At 40.8% G+C, this 12019-nt stretch overlaps 1 protein-coding gene across 2 annotated transcripts in view; it reads left to right on the top strand.

Moving 5' to 3' along the window:
- The window catches only part of chrna11 (cholinergic receptor, nicotinic, alpha 11), a 40212-nt gene extending 31804 nt beyond the window's left edge, over positions 1–8408 (top strand). For both annotated transcript variants that reach the window (XM_057827248.1, XM_057827249.1), the window contains 2 exons: positions 1417–1526; positions 3096–8408. In XM_057827248.1, the coding sequence (XP_057683231.1) occupies positions 1417–1526; positions 3096–3788 (803 nt within the window). In that variant the 3' untranslated portion in view covers positions 3789–8408. The remainder of the gene's footprint in view (positions 1–1416; positions 1527–3095) is intronic.
- The last annotated feature ends 3611 nt before the right edge of the window (positions 8409–12019 follow it).

The following is a 12019-nucleotide window of genomic DNA, read 5'->3' as shown; positions in this document are numbered from 1 at the left end:
TTTTTCAGCCTTCGACGCTAAAGCCATCTCTTTAACTGAACATTTTTATATTCTTCCACATCTACGCCAGTCAATTTGGCACCAGGCACATCATTTTCGGAGAGAATTGGTAGGTTTAGCGCTGTAAACATCTCCTGCGTACACGATTTCCATTCATTTCCTATTAGGGACAAATGGTGGCTTGTCCTTGCATAGCAACTGTAGCTAATGCCATGAATATTAATGAGCGGAAGTGACGTGTTGCTTGCGGTACGCCATTAGTGATGATGTATCAAGTGTGTGAACTGTCTGTTGTTGAAAATTAAACATCAAAACAACTATTTGACACCAAACCTGTGCTTTATTCTTTATATACTTGAAGTGTAAAATGTAACTAAGTCACAGACTCACAGCAAACCTAAGCACACTGATAAAGTGCACCAATCAAAAATACGCCATAAAGTGATAAAAAGCTGGTAGTGTTTGGCCGACTGTGTCACCGCTTCGTGTGGCCATTCGCATCCGAACGCACACATGCTTGTCTCGGAGGTTCTTCCATTTTTTTAATGCAATCGCTGACCTCCAGCTCCGTATTTTCAGCAATCTCCTTCCATGAATTGCTTGCCATTCGGAAATCTTTATAATGTCTTGAAAAGACATTGTAGAGGTTGTCGTACTTGCGGACCTCTTCGATGATATTCTCGGCGGCTTGGCCCATTTTTGCATGTAGCACAACAATGTTTGAAAATGGCGGTGATTTTGCGCTGAACTGGAAACAACAGTCTGAGCGGACCAATCACAGTCCATTTGCGTCACGTCAGTCAGGAATATGTGGAGGTGCACGTCAGGCTATGACGGTCGTAAATCGGGTCTGCCTTGACTGACTAGTTCTGCCTTAGAAGCATAACTCGGCCTTAAGCGTGTGTGTGGGTTGGGGGGATCGGGGGGCGCAGCACGTCACATGAGTGACACGACCAAACACTGCTAAATGCATGCTAACTACACATAAAATAAGAAACATTCACACATTATGAATTTATAACGGAAACTATGGCAAATTTTCCATCTCGTTCTCATGTCGTCAGACGACACCTGGCATCCATCTCGTTATGTTTTAGTCTCCCAAGACAAGTTTTCAGCGTGTCATCGTCATGAAAAAATTGTTGGTTGACGAAATATTTTCATTATCGTCATCGTTGAAGAAAACAACATTGGTGTATGGCAGGGTGCCAGGTTTTTTTTTTTTTTTTTTAAACATTGAGTTTTGACAGTTGCTGTCATATTTTCGGGATCAAAGCACCGTTCCGGCTCCAAATCTTTGACTGGAACGGTGTACCGGACCGTTCCGGCCCACTTTCACCCCTGGAAAACATTGTTTCTGATACTGTTCAATTGCAAAAGAATGTAGTCTAACACTATTCAATTCTACACTTCTAGGTCAGTACTTTGCCAGCATCATGATCATTGTGGGCATGTCCGTTATCGCCACCGTGGTAGTCCTGCAGTATCATCATCACGATCCCAACGGAGGGAATATGCCCAAATGGGTGAGACTCACACACTTCCCTTCTTCCAACTTTATTTTCAATCCATATTTAGCTTCTAACCATTTTCCTCTCCTTCCCTGCTGACTTCCTGTGCAGTGAGTGACTCATCTTAGGTGCTGTCAGTCAGTCGGCTATAAAACATGCTGTGCCTCGATATCTTTTAGACTGCACTTCAGCTCATAAGATAGAAAATGGCTCCTACAATATAGGTAGTGGAACACTACCTATAATGCCATTTTAGGCTCTGTCGGTAACCTCAAACCTCTATTTTGCTAGCATTTTGCAATAAACACAGTGGGTTACCTGGCGTTATAAACAGAGTCGTGTAGAAGGATTCAGCATACGCCCACCACCTCAGATGAAGCAGCAATGCCCTTGTGGAAGCATCCAGCTCTGTGTTGTCTTGGTGCAGAGGAAGGATTGGAATGGAGCCCAAAAAAGTAGAAACTGTGTCAATTCATCAAATTATGAAAAAAAAAAATCACATTTACCTGAGTTACCTGGGTAACAGATGTTGTTTGCTTCTCACTGAAGCTGAGGATACAAAATCCCAGATGTTGATTATGTTTCCAGGTGTGCATTCCATGACGCCATTAGTTAATCCTTCCGTTTGATGTTGGGATAACAGGTGGTCATAAAGTCCAGGACAAAAATTTTATCGCAACCAGGTGTACATTACTTTTGACAACAGGAGCTCATAAAATTCCAGACGTACATTTGAATTCTTCCAGGTGTGTAGTCTTATTGTTTTATGGTGGTCATGAATCTCCCTTGGATGCACTAATATCCCCGACCATCATTTTATAGGTTTGAGGTGTATTTCTCTGACAATAATTTAATTACTTACATTTAACTAGCTTTATTACCTTTTTGGGGTCGGACACAATAAATCCATGAAAGGTCACCTAAACAGGATCACCTATAGCACCTCAAATCCAGGATGTATATTTAATTGCTTCAATTGTGCATTTCTATTTTAGTCCTACAACAGTAAGAATTCATTATATTTTTTTTATCTCATTAGATGTGGATTACCATATACCAGTCATAAAATCCTCTTAATTGGTATTGATGCAAATTCCTTTGTATTATTATGATTATCTTAACTCAACAGTCCTTTCTTTGATCGTGTTGGAGCATTTTTTTGAAACGAGCAGAATCATCTACGGTTTAAGCCTGTTGCGATATGCAATAAGTGAATTTATCGCACGGCAAATAAAAATGAGGTTGGTAATTTCCCTGACTGGGATTTATCGCCGTATTCATGTGTTTGAGTGCCCTGAGTGCACTCGGCACACGTGCATGTTGATTGCTTATGAGACTCTAGTTCATCACAGATGTTTATTGATCATCAACAGACCGAAGAATTAAAGTTCAGACATACAAAATAAGGAAACGCATCTGTATTAAACATTGTAAAACGTAAGCATTGGTACATTGCCGTTAATAGAAAAAGGACAATGTACTAAACACTTTAACCTGCTATAAAATATTGGCAGTCTTCTCCAAAACGCAAACTACCACCGCTTTCCTGTTAATGAGAGGTTCGGTTTTTGCTTCCTTGTCTAGGTAAAGCTGGTTCTTCTTCAATGGGTGGCGTGGTTTCTTCGGATGAAGCGTCCCGGTGAAGCAGAAAAACCCAGAAGGCCCCCGTGTGCCCCCCACCTGCGTCGCTGCTCCTCAGGCTCTCATAGCGGTAGCATACCCAATCATGGTGATCCTGGCCTGCACTCGTTGCACCCTCAGAACCTGCACCCGCTCCACCAACCGCACCCCCACGGACCGTCTGGCACCACCAACAACGGTAACCTACTTTACTTTCAAGGAATGGAAGAGCCTTCATTGTTGCCCGATGCGGGCCAGAGGTGCAATAACATCTCTACAGGGCCCCGGAGCCCGCCCCCACACCTGCCGCCCCATCTTTGCGGATCCCCGCCGCCACCGGCACCTAATTTGGACGGCATGGGCTGCCCTAGCACCGTCTCCAGTGGGGGTGGCTTCGGCGTGGGCAGCGGTCCGTGCCAAGTCCTAAGCCACGGGGACCCCCTGCTTCAAGCAATCCTAGAGGAGGTACGCTACATGGCGGACCGATTTCGCGAGCACGATGAGGCGGAATCCGTTGCCGACCAGTGGAAGTTCGCTGGGGCCGTAATCGACCGCCTGTGTCTGGTGGCGTTTAGCGTCTTCAACATTATCTGCACCATCTCCATCCTTATGTCGGCGCCAAACTTTGCTGACGCCGTTTCCAAGGACTTTGTCTGAAAAGCCGCGAGGGGGAATATAGCGGATGAGAAGGAATTAAGGTATCAAGCGGGCTTGCATCCAGCGGGACTCCACGTTCTCTTGTGGGTTAACAACTGGAAAAGGAAAATATGTGGATTTTTTTGCACTACACTGACTGAACTCAAGAAAACAGCTATGGGGATACTTTCAGAGCTGTAACAGAAGCGAGACAGCATTGTGAAATGGAATAGCAGGAAGCTGAAAATGAGGCTCAATACTTTGGGTAAAGCAAAGTAGAAAGCTTTGTTTGAGTTTTATCCTGCGAAAAATGAGTCCTGCCACGGCTCTGATGCGTCGATTTTGTGTGAAAGAAGCTCCTGTATCGAGGAAGGACTCCTTGGAGAATAAAGACAAGGACATGCAGATTTCTTTTTTTTTAAGAGGAGCAGCACAGTAAGAGAAGAAGGTGCTCATCCATTATTCAACCCTTGGCGTCTAATGGCCGTCAAATTAAAAAGTCCTCCCGTCGTCTTTAAATGCAATTAATCGGCCTTGAAAAGATGACCTGGGCACTTTACATTTCCATGGGCCTTATTATCCTCGCAGCTAATACGCCTCCCTAAACTGAATTAAAGCTGCAGTGAAGCCCAGACAGACCTCAAATCAGCAGTAAAGGTTCCCAAATCAATATGGAGGAGGGAGGAGTCTTATTCAATGCGAGCAAAGTGTGTCATTCTATACGTACAGTTCCACAAAAAGCTGAAGCAGCTTTAATTTGGTCGCTGTTGTCAATGAATAGAAAGCAACCGAAATCAATAAGAAAGATTTCCTGCCCGTTGGCACCTTTGCTAATTTGTGTCTAATGGAGACCTTCAGCCAAAGCGGAAAAGAAACACAATAGTAGTTCTACCAACACAACCTAATAGGATCCAATACTAAGGACCTGTAACACACACAAACAACTCCTGTATTTTTTGGACTATAAGTCGCACTAGAATATTTACCAAAAAATGCACAAGAGAGAAATGTAATGCGTCTTATGTTTACTTCGGTTATCTTATTTTTTTGACATCATTTGCCTTCAGTGGCAGCCAATAAGTTCAAGTCTTCATTTTCAGTATCACTATTGGACAACTCGGCCAACTCTAGACATAGAGGGCAAGCCTGAAGCGCCTTCAGTTGTGAACGACAAGCACGTGTGTGCTACAACACACTACAGAGTGAATGCTGTGACTAAGAGTGTGCATGCCCTCTACTGGCTCACTAGTAACCTACAGTAACAATAAGTCCACAATTAATTCATTAAGCACTGATGCACAAAAAAAAAAAAAAAGTCAGAAATCAAGGATCAATAGATACCGGCACATGCTTCATTGCTACCAAGTTTCAAGAAGATTGGTTCATGAATGCCTTATGGAGTATAACTTCAAATTTAGTGTCCACAAGAAGAAGAACTACTACGACAACTACTTGAGTGGAGACTTGACAGGCCTTCAACCTGTAAAAATACATATATAGTGGTACTTCTACATACAAATTTAATTGGTTTCAGGAACTGGTTTGTAAGTCGAAACGGTCGAATGTCGAGCGGGATTTTCCCATAAGAATACATTATAGTATTTCGATTAATTTGTTCCACAGCCCAAATACTTATGCTAAACCCTTCATAAATACTGCAGGTACAATTACAAATAGCAAATACACATAGAAAAACAAATACAGGTAGTCCCCGGATTATGACGGACTCGAGTTTCCCGATTTCGACTTTACGACGCCTGCGTCTCGTCATTTATTTATTTTTTTATGTTAATTTTTGTTTTGTGATGCATGCTTTTATTTTGGCGCACGATGTGAACTCATGTAAAGAGGCGCCCGCCCACCGCACACAGAGAGCAGCCGAGTGGCAGAGGTGACAGCCTCCACGCACATTTGTTGCTTGTGAACCATCGAGAAAAGACTGCTGTATATAACCTCTTTTGTACTGTTTATTGTGTTTTCAACTGTGGTCGAATATTTGGGTCGAGGTAATGTGACTGTTTTTGATGATGTGCGGACGCTAACTGATACATGCTAATCGTTTGTTGTTGTTGTTGTATCAGCGGCTACTTTGTAAACGCAAATTTGAATTGAGATGAGACTGATTTAAGTTAATTTTATTTCAGAGTCATTTTGCAAGTGTTGATGTCATGAGCAGCTGAATAAAGTCAGCAAACCACACGGACGTCTGACATTTTGGAGCTTAGCTCACTGTCTAGGTAGGACTTAGACCCAATGTCTTGGCGAGGACAGTACAATGACATAAACCTATCCAAAAACATGTTGTTGTTTTTTAAAGAGGGTGTTTTAAGGTATTTATAGGGTTAATTCCGACTTTCGGGGAAATCTGGGTTACATTGCCAGCGCAGGAACAGAACTTGTTCGTTAACCGGGGACTACCTGTAAATTATAAAGAAAAATCATAATAATAATAATGCAACGAATCGGATTCTAATATGGCGTTTGTGTTTTGCATGCTATTCCTGAACACACCACATGACTGACGAGATAGTGAGAAAGGTACAAAAGAGTGGGAAGCTTTACTTTTTTTGATGTTCTGTTGCTGTTGGCGTCGGCTACGGCGGACATTAGCCGTGTTGTGTTGCACAAGATCTGAAATAAATGATTAAAACCCTGACAAAGCTGGTTACCTTGCTGATGTTACAATAATAATGAGTCGTTCTCGAGACCGTAGACATATTCCGGCCGTATTGTTGAGCCAATTCACTGACGCACACACCACAGTCATATCTTTCAATCATTTCCTTCTTAATTTCAATGGTAAGCTCACCTTTTTCCCTTTTTCACCAATTTCACACACACAATTTATTCACACACACACATATTTACAAAGTGTACATCATATCTCAGTGCTGAGCCAAGATTATGTGTGAGTCAGGTCTCCTTAAGAAGCTACTAAAAGCTTATAGTCAGGAGCCTGCATACATCAAGACAATCACAAGAAACGTGATCAGATCATTATCAGATGAGCATAGGGTGAGTTGCAGTTTTTTACAGTGTTCTCTTACAAAAACATAGTAATGTACAATAACTCAATATATATATACACAAACACACTCACACACGCCCACCCACACACACAGAAAAAAAAAATAAAAGAAATACTTCCCTAGAAGACAATTTATAACCTAAGTATGTTGGAATTGTCATATTTACTGATCAGGATACTTTTTAGCATCGTTTTAAAGGTGGAGATGGATTTCAACACTTTTAGATTTTCATCGAGCTCATTCCAGATCTGGGGGCCTCGAGTTGCAATGCCCAGGCTGGTGCTAACAAGTCTTCTCTTTTTTCCACTGATGAGGTCTTTGTTTCTGGTGTTATGAGTATGGAGAGGAGTCCAGACTGGAATGAGCTCAGACAGTCTGCTATTCATATTATTTACAATTGGGAACATTGTACATGCGTTATGAAATGTGTTTAAATCAGTGAGTCGGAGAAGGCGTAAATTATAAAACAAGGAGTAGGTGGGAGCATTGAAACTAGCCCAGGACATGGCCCGTACCATCTTCTTTTGTAGAGTTTCTAATTTCTTTAGGTGACTGGGGAACGTGTTGCACCATATGATGTTACAGTAGTTGATATGGGGCTCAAACAACGTTTTGTACAAGGTAAGAAGTGCGGTTAAAGGGAGATGGTGTCGTATTTTGAAGAATAGTCCAACATATTTGGATAGTGTAGATATAAGGTGTTCTATATGGCATTTGAAGTTGAGAGACTTATCAATGAAGACTCCCAGGAACTTTGTGGAATCAACTTGTAATAAATTGTCGTCGTTTACTTTCAGACAAATCCTGTTTGTGTCAACTGCTTTCTTGTTTGATCTAAATACTATGTAATTGGTTTTGTTGATGTTGAGGGAAAGTTTGTTGCACCTGAGCCAGCTATCTATCTTTAATAACTCTGCATTTAAAATATGCTGTAGGTCTAATGGGTTTTTATGTGAAAGAAACAAGTTAGTATCATCAGCAAACAAAATCATGTGTAGTATGTCAGAAGAATTAACAAGGTCATTAATGTAAATAAGAAAAAGTAGTGGGCCCAAAATTGATCCCTGGGGGACTCCATGTTTTATTTCCTTTTTTTGTGAAACGTGATTGTTAATACTTACATATTGTTGTCGACTAAATAAGTAACTTTTGAACCAGTTGTATGCTATTCCTCTAATACCATAATGATGTATCTTATCCAGTAAAATACTATGGTCAATGGTGTCAAAAGCCTTAGATAAATCCAAAAAAATGCCAACGCCACACTTGCCTTGCTCAAAGGCATCATTAATTTTTTCAACAAGATCTAGAATGGCCATGCACGTTGAATTCTTCTTTCTGAAGCCATATTGTGAACTGTTTAGAATGTGAAACTTGTCTAGGTATTCGCTTAGTCTATTGTATACGACTCTTTCTAGTACCTTGGAGAGAGTGGGTAGAATGGCAATTGGGCGGTAGTTGTTCATGTTATTTTTATCTCCAGATTTGTACACTGGAGTGATTCTGGCAATTTTGGTCTGTTTTGGCACTACGCCATGAAGTAGGGACAAATTAATGCAATACGCAAGTGGTTTTGCAATTATATGGGCAATGGGAATCATGATCTTACTGCTTATTTCATCTGCTGCTGCTGTATGAGAACTTCTCAGGTTTTTAATAATTGTATGGAGTTCAGTAACATCTGTAGGTCTAAAGAAAAATGAGTTTAAATAATTGCCAGAAAGATAGTGTTTGTAAAATAGACCTACAGGGGGTCTGATTTTGTTTGCAAGTTCCTCACCTATGGAAATGAAGTGGTCATTTAAGTTGTTAGCCAATAGAGAAATGTTGCCATCCAAAGAATCGGGTAGCACTGGTGACTTCTGGCCTTTGTTTATGACTTTATTTAAAACTGCCCATGTTTTTTTAGAGTCACCTTGGGCTGCACTAATATGTTCTGTATAATAGCTACATTTGCTTTTCCTTAAAATATGCGTGAGTTTATTTCTGTATCTATGATATTTGTTTTTGTTTTCATCAGTAGGATTTTTTAAATAAGCCTTGTAAAGTTTATTTTTCTGTTTTATAGAGTTTAGTATCCCGTTGGTAAGCCAAGGGTTACAATTATTATTGCTGTGTGTGACAGTCTTCTCAGGAATGGAGTTGTGTATAGAATCAGTTAGTTCATGGATCAAGCAGTTATAAGCAGTGTCGGGATCGCAGGCATTGTAAACAGTTGCCCATGATTTAGCCTCCAAACTCTCACAGAGTTGCTGCAAAGTTTTCTCATTCAGAACTTTGATTTTTGTCTTGGAGCGGACGAGTGCCGGTTTGCATGCGAGGTCCACCTGCACTAACCTTCTTGGGACCCGTGTTGATTTCTCTCACAAGAAAATCCGCTGTGTGTCCGTCTTGCGGGAAAACAATTAAATTGAAACACTGTCGTAAATAGTCATATTTCGAGCATGTCACCATATGTTGTGACAAATGACGGCGAAATTTTTCATCGGATGTCGATACGATCTTATGTCAAGGTACCACTGTATATTAGGCACATCTGAGAAAAAGTTGCAGGCCAGCCAAACTATGAAATAAAAAATGCGACTTATAGTCCAGAAAACATGGAACACAAATAACTCTTCTTGTGAAAGAGTGGGTTTTAACTTGCTACAAATCAGGATTTTATATCTATTTTTGCCACTTGATATTTCAAGTATGACCGAAAACGATCACAAACAATCAATCACTCTGAGTTTTTATACTATACAGTCCAAAACTTTACTAGCAAGCAAACATGTTGTCAAATTATTGGAGCATCTTTTGTGTTTGCTCTCATTCAGATTTTGTATTTCTAACAAAGACGGGCCAACTGATGGCATACTTTAAAAAGCGCCAGCAATTCCTTGTGAAGTCTTCAATGGCAATTCAGCTGCCGTCTCTTGTGTTATTGTTCAATGTTTTTATCATTGTTGATCTTTGTTTCTGCTAAAAAATAAATAAATAAACTAACACCAAAGGAGACTGATGATGAGGGGAAAATGCTGATGTGGCCTGAATTGATCCCTTAATCCAGAGGTAGGGTGGGATGGGCGGAAGAGGGGTTAGTGGTGGCGTTGGCGGGTAAAACAGGGTCATTCGTTTGATTTATGAAGGGAGAAAACGGTACTGCGGAACCTCAAACTGCAGGTCAGGACACTCCATCACACACATAGAGACAGCGATTAGAATTTCATGCAGTGCATGGCCTTCATTTGTGCCACTATGTCAGTGTGTCACAAATTGTGTTCATTTGAGCAGTGTGAGATTCACAAATTTCGAGCTATTGTTAATCCATTGTAAATTTGTCACAATCCCATCCTGTTGCTTTTCAGCCATTTTGAAAACTCATAAAATCATACATTTCACAAATTCTTAATTTTATTTTTTAAATAACTCATTCACTGCAATTGACGGTAAAAGACGTTCAATGCATTTCAACTGGAACGGCTGGGAGCGATTCAAGGCCATTTCCTGGAAATACTGGATTTTATTTACCCATAATTTTCGGACTATAAGGCAAACCTGACAATAAGCCACCTCCCATCAAATATGACACGAAAACGGCATTTGTTCATAGATAAGCAGCACCGGACTATAAGCCGCAGCTGTCCTCACTGTATTATGGGATATTTACACCTAAAGTATAACACTTTATTTAACAGCGGCGTCATAAGACCGTCATAATTATGACATCACACTTTCATGAGCTTTAATGAAGGCTTACGACTGGGCATGTGCCGGTATGAGATTTTGATGGTATAATAACCTTAACCAAAAATACCGCGGTTTCACGGTATCACTGTATTGCAATTTTAGCTCTAAAATGTTTTACTATTTAGATATATGGGTTAAAAAAAAAAAAAAATTCCATTGAACAGGATTTTTTTGATTTGTCACAACATATTTGCAAATTGGCAGATGTTTACAATGGCGGAAGACTACAAAAGTAGGCTAATGGTAGAGAGGAAACTAGTTAACGTGGCTAGTTACCATGCCAAGACGGCTATCTGCCTCGTTAACGAGCTTACGTCATAGTATTTGTTTTGGCATCGCTAGACACACTAAACCAGCTGGTACTAGCTAACTAGCTAGTGGGAAACATTCATGACAGCATTTACTTACCTTAAATTTTGTGTAAAGTGACGGATAATGATCATGTAAATGTAAAATCATGTTGCAGGTGTTGCCTGCACGTCAGCTGTCCTTCCTCCTCTTAAGCCGCGGCTGTCTGTTTCTTTTCGATAGCCGAAGTACTCCTATACTAGCGACTGTCTTTTTTTTTGAGCGGGGAAAAAGCTCAGGTGGGGTGTCACTGACAGACACAGGAAAGAGCAACGACTTGAAGGGGATGGGTGAGCACTGCCGTTCCAAGCCACGGATTTCTCGCTACATTTTTGGGACTTCAAAAATAGCTAATACCGTAACTACGGTACGACGGAAAAATTTTGTGGTTTTGAAACCGTGACGTTTTCATACCTTGGTATACCTTGAAACCGTTAACCGGCGCATGCCTACTTATGACAAATGCCATTTAGTGTCATCCGGCAATTTACCTCAATTTTGAATGAATGTAAAACATTCGAGCTGGACATAAATGGAGTTAAAGACAAAATTTGTCAGATGACACTAAATGACATCCGTCATACGCATTCATTACTGCCCATGACAGTGTCGTGTCATAGTTATGACTGTCTTATGACATTCTTATGACGCCAATATAAAATAAACCACACTGGACTATAAACAGCAGCAGCAGGATTCAAAATGAGGGGGGAAAAGTAGCGGCTTATAGTCCAAAAATTACAGAACGTTATTTTGTCCATTGCCATACATCTGATTTTTTTTTTTAATGTATTAAACAAATTCTTTCCACTGGGATGCACATGATAAAGTTGTTGTCCATCTGTTTAACACTGGAAGTTTAGCTTTTTTTGGAGGGGGAAAATGGTGACTCCTAAAATCTTCTGAATCTACTATTTACAGGTACTGTGAGACCATGTCGGTAGTACGCGAGCATGGCACGAGTGCATCTTACATCTCGGGACAAATCAATGATTTTTAATTAGCACGGGCTAGCAGGGGCTGGTCGATGGAGCTGACAAGAAGCATGGGATGAGGAAAGGGAGTTGATGTGGAGAGATGAGCCCATCCAGACGCTTGATGGATGCGTACTCGCTCCGCCTGGCTTGCTCATGCCTGTAGGCT

The sequence above is a fragment of the Corythoichthys intestinalis genome, chromosome 22 (assembly GCF_030265065.1).
Source record: "Corythoichthys intestinalis isolate RoL2023-P3 chromosome 22, ASM3026506v1, whole genome shotgun sequence".
Taxonomy (NCBI): Eukaryota; Metazoa; Chordata; class Actinopteri; order Syngnathiformes; family Syngnathidae; genus Corythoichthys; species Corythoichthys intestinalis.
The sequence above is the reverse complement of the archived record's forward strand: the minus strand, read 5'-3'. Positions and strand labels throughout refer to the sequence as shown.